General features: G+C 43.8%; 1 protein-coding gene across 1 annotated transcript; it reads left to right on the top strand.

Annotated features, from left to right (window-relative positions):
• Positions 1-262: 262 nt before the first annotated feature.
• LOC145793349 (uncharacterized) lies at positions 263-1,333 on the top strand. The gene has a single exon (XM_082876158.1). The coding sequence runs from the start codon at positions 263-265 to the stop codon at positions 1,331-1,333; it is 1,071 nt and encodes a 356-aa protein (XP_082732284.1).
• The last annotated feature ends 851 nt before the right edge of the window (positions 1,334-2,184 follow it).

Here is a 2,184-nt window from a genome sequence, read left to right as displayed (position 1 = left end):
GTTAGAGAAAAGAAAGGGAAGTAGGAAGAAAATCAAAGGGAATTCAAATTCACCATTTTGGGCCTGAGAATTGAACACTTTGGTGATTTAGAAAACCTTAAATGATGTGGTTATATTAAATAGAGAAAGATGTAGAAGGACAGAGAAAGCTAGAGAGAAACTCTCTTCTTGAGATCTTGAAGAGAAAGTTAGAGAAAAGACCAGTGCAGCAACAACATAAGCACAGAAATGGGCATTAAGGTGCTTATGTGTTCAAATTTCAATGCGACGTCGTTTTAGAATTCAAAACAAGAACATTTTTCTCACATATGCCCAATGTTCTATTCCTAAAGAGAGATTATTAGAGAAAATTAGAGCGCTGTTCACCACCAGGGGTCCAAATTATGTGAGGGTTGCACATGAATTACATGAGGATGGGCAACCACATCTCCATGCTCTTGTCCAGTTCCCATACCGTTTTCAGACGCAGGATCAACGGTTCTTCGACGTCACACATGATCGAAATAGTCGCCATTTCCATCCGAATGTACAGGGGGCATACAACCATCAGAATGTGCTAGAGTACATCTCCAAACACGGGGATTACACGGAATGGGGTGAATTCCGTGAGAGGAGCCGCTGCGCTAACCAGAATAACAAAGACAATATATACCGGGATGCACTCGCAGCCGGCACCAAGGACGAAGCACTAGCAGTGGTACGAAATGGCGACCCAAAATGTTTCTGGTTAAATTATGACAAATTGTCATCAAATTATGACCGGATTTCATTTAATCCCCCATTGCCGTATGTTCATCCATTTACAGACACAGTATGGGTCGTTCCAGCAGCAATACAGCAATGGGCTGCAGACAATATAACAGACGAAGCCCAAAGACCGCATAGGCCCAAGAGCATTATAATTGAAGGCCCATCTAGAATTGGAAAAACATGTTGGGCCCGGTCTTTGGGACCACATAATTATTATTCAGGCCACATCGACCTGAGGAACCACAATAACGACGCTTTCTACAACATAATTGATGATGTGGCCCCACAATACTTAAAACATTGGCGCGAGTTTATTCTTTGGTTTGATGAACCGTATTGGCCCATCGGTGCTGATAATGTCTTCGTGGATCGAAAATGTGATTCGGAATTGCTGCGAGTTAGTCTTGCCTTCGTCACCTTGCGCTCCACGTGCCAAATATCCACGTGGCTATTGTTGAATACCTTAGACAAAACAGTTATTAATGGCGGCCGATACGTAATTTCCTCTGGGAACGATGATGTTTGGAAAGCCAATGTGGCTTTCATTTTGCAATATTTCACATCATCGTTGATGTTTGTTTGAAGCAATTTGTAGGACCCTGTCCATGGACATCCTTTCTTATCTGCGGCAGCATAGGCGTTTCCAAAATATGTAATGTCTACTGGGCATGTAACTGGAAACGTGAATCGGGCCTGTAATTGATCATCCGCTCGTAGCCGTGTGTCTCGTATTTCGACTTCGACACGGCCGGTGGAATTAAACGGACACTGTGGCCTGTAGCTCAGCTTGCATTTGTCAATCATCATAGACTTAAACGTTAGTTTTTGCCACATTGTATCGCCTATCTTTGGATTGTAAATTGGTATATTGGATACTGGTACGTTTGATGTGGCATCTATGATTTGGGTTTCCAAATCGCCCTCTTCATTTTCTTGGAGATTATCTGTAAGATCGGCTTGTTGGATTTCTTCAGACATTATGATAGCGCAGCGATCTGTTAGAATTGTCAGGCACACAATTCTCGTATGGGGCATCAATGGCTAATGTATGTTCTTATATATCCTATTTCATGGAGTTGGGAGAATAATTAATTTAAAACGCGTTCTCTAAAACGACGTCGCATTGATGCCATAACTCACTCTCGATGACGTCACTTACTCTCTCGGATGACGCAAGTCACTCTCTGAAAACTTTACTGGTGGAAGAGAGTTAGGGAGTGAGTTATATAGGTGCCCAGGAGCGTCCCACTAATATTACCTGGGACGCTCCCCCCCGCGCCACGTGTCGTCCCCCGATTGGTGCTCCCTTCCGCATTTTGAGGCGTGTTGTCGGCTAGTGTCTCCGCTCCGCGCCCAGATCTGCGGCCAGGATTAAAAATCGAAAAAGGCAAGCGCAAGCGGGAAATTTGAATTTAAAGGCAAGCGCTAGCTGAT

The sequence above is a fragment of the Camellia sinensis genome, chromosome 6, assembly GCF_055761805.1.
Source record: "Camellia sinensis isolate YWXY chromosome 6, ASM5576180v1, whole genome shotgun sequence".
Lineage (NCBI taxonomy): Eukaryota > Viridiplantae > Streptophyta > Magnoliopsida > Ericales > Theaceae > Camellia > Camellia sinensis.
Note: the sequence above shows the minus strand (reverse complement) of the source record. Positions and strands in the feature narration are given on the sequence as shown.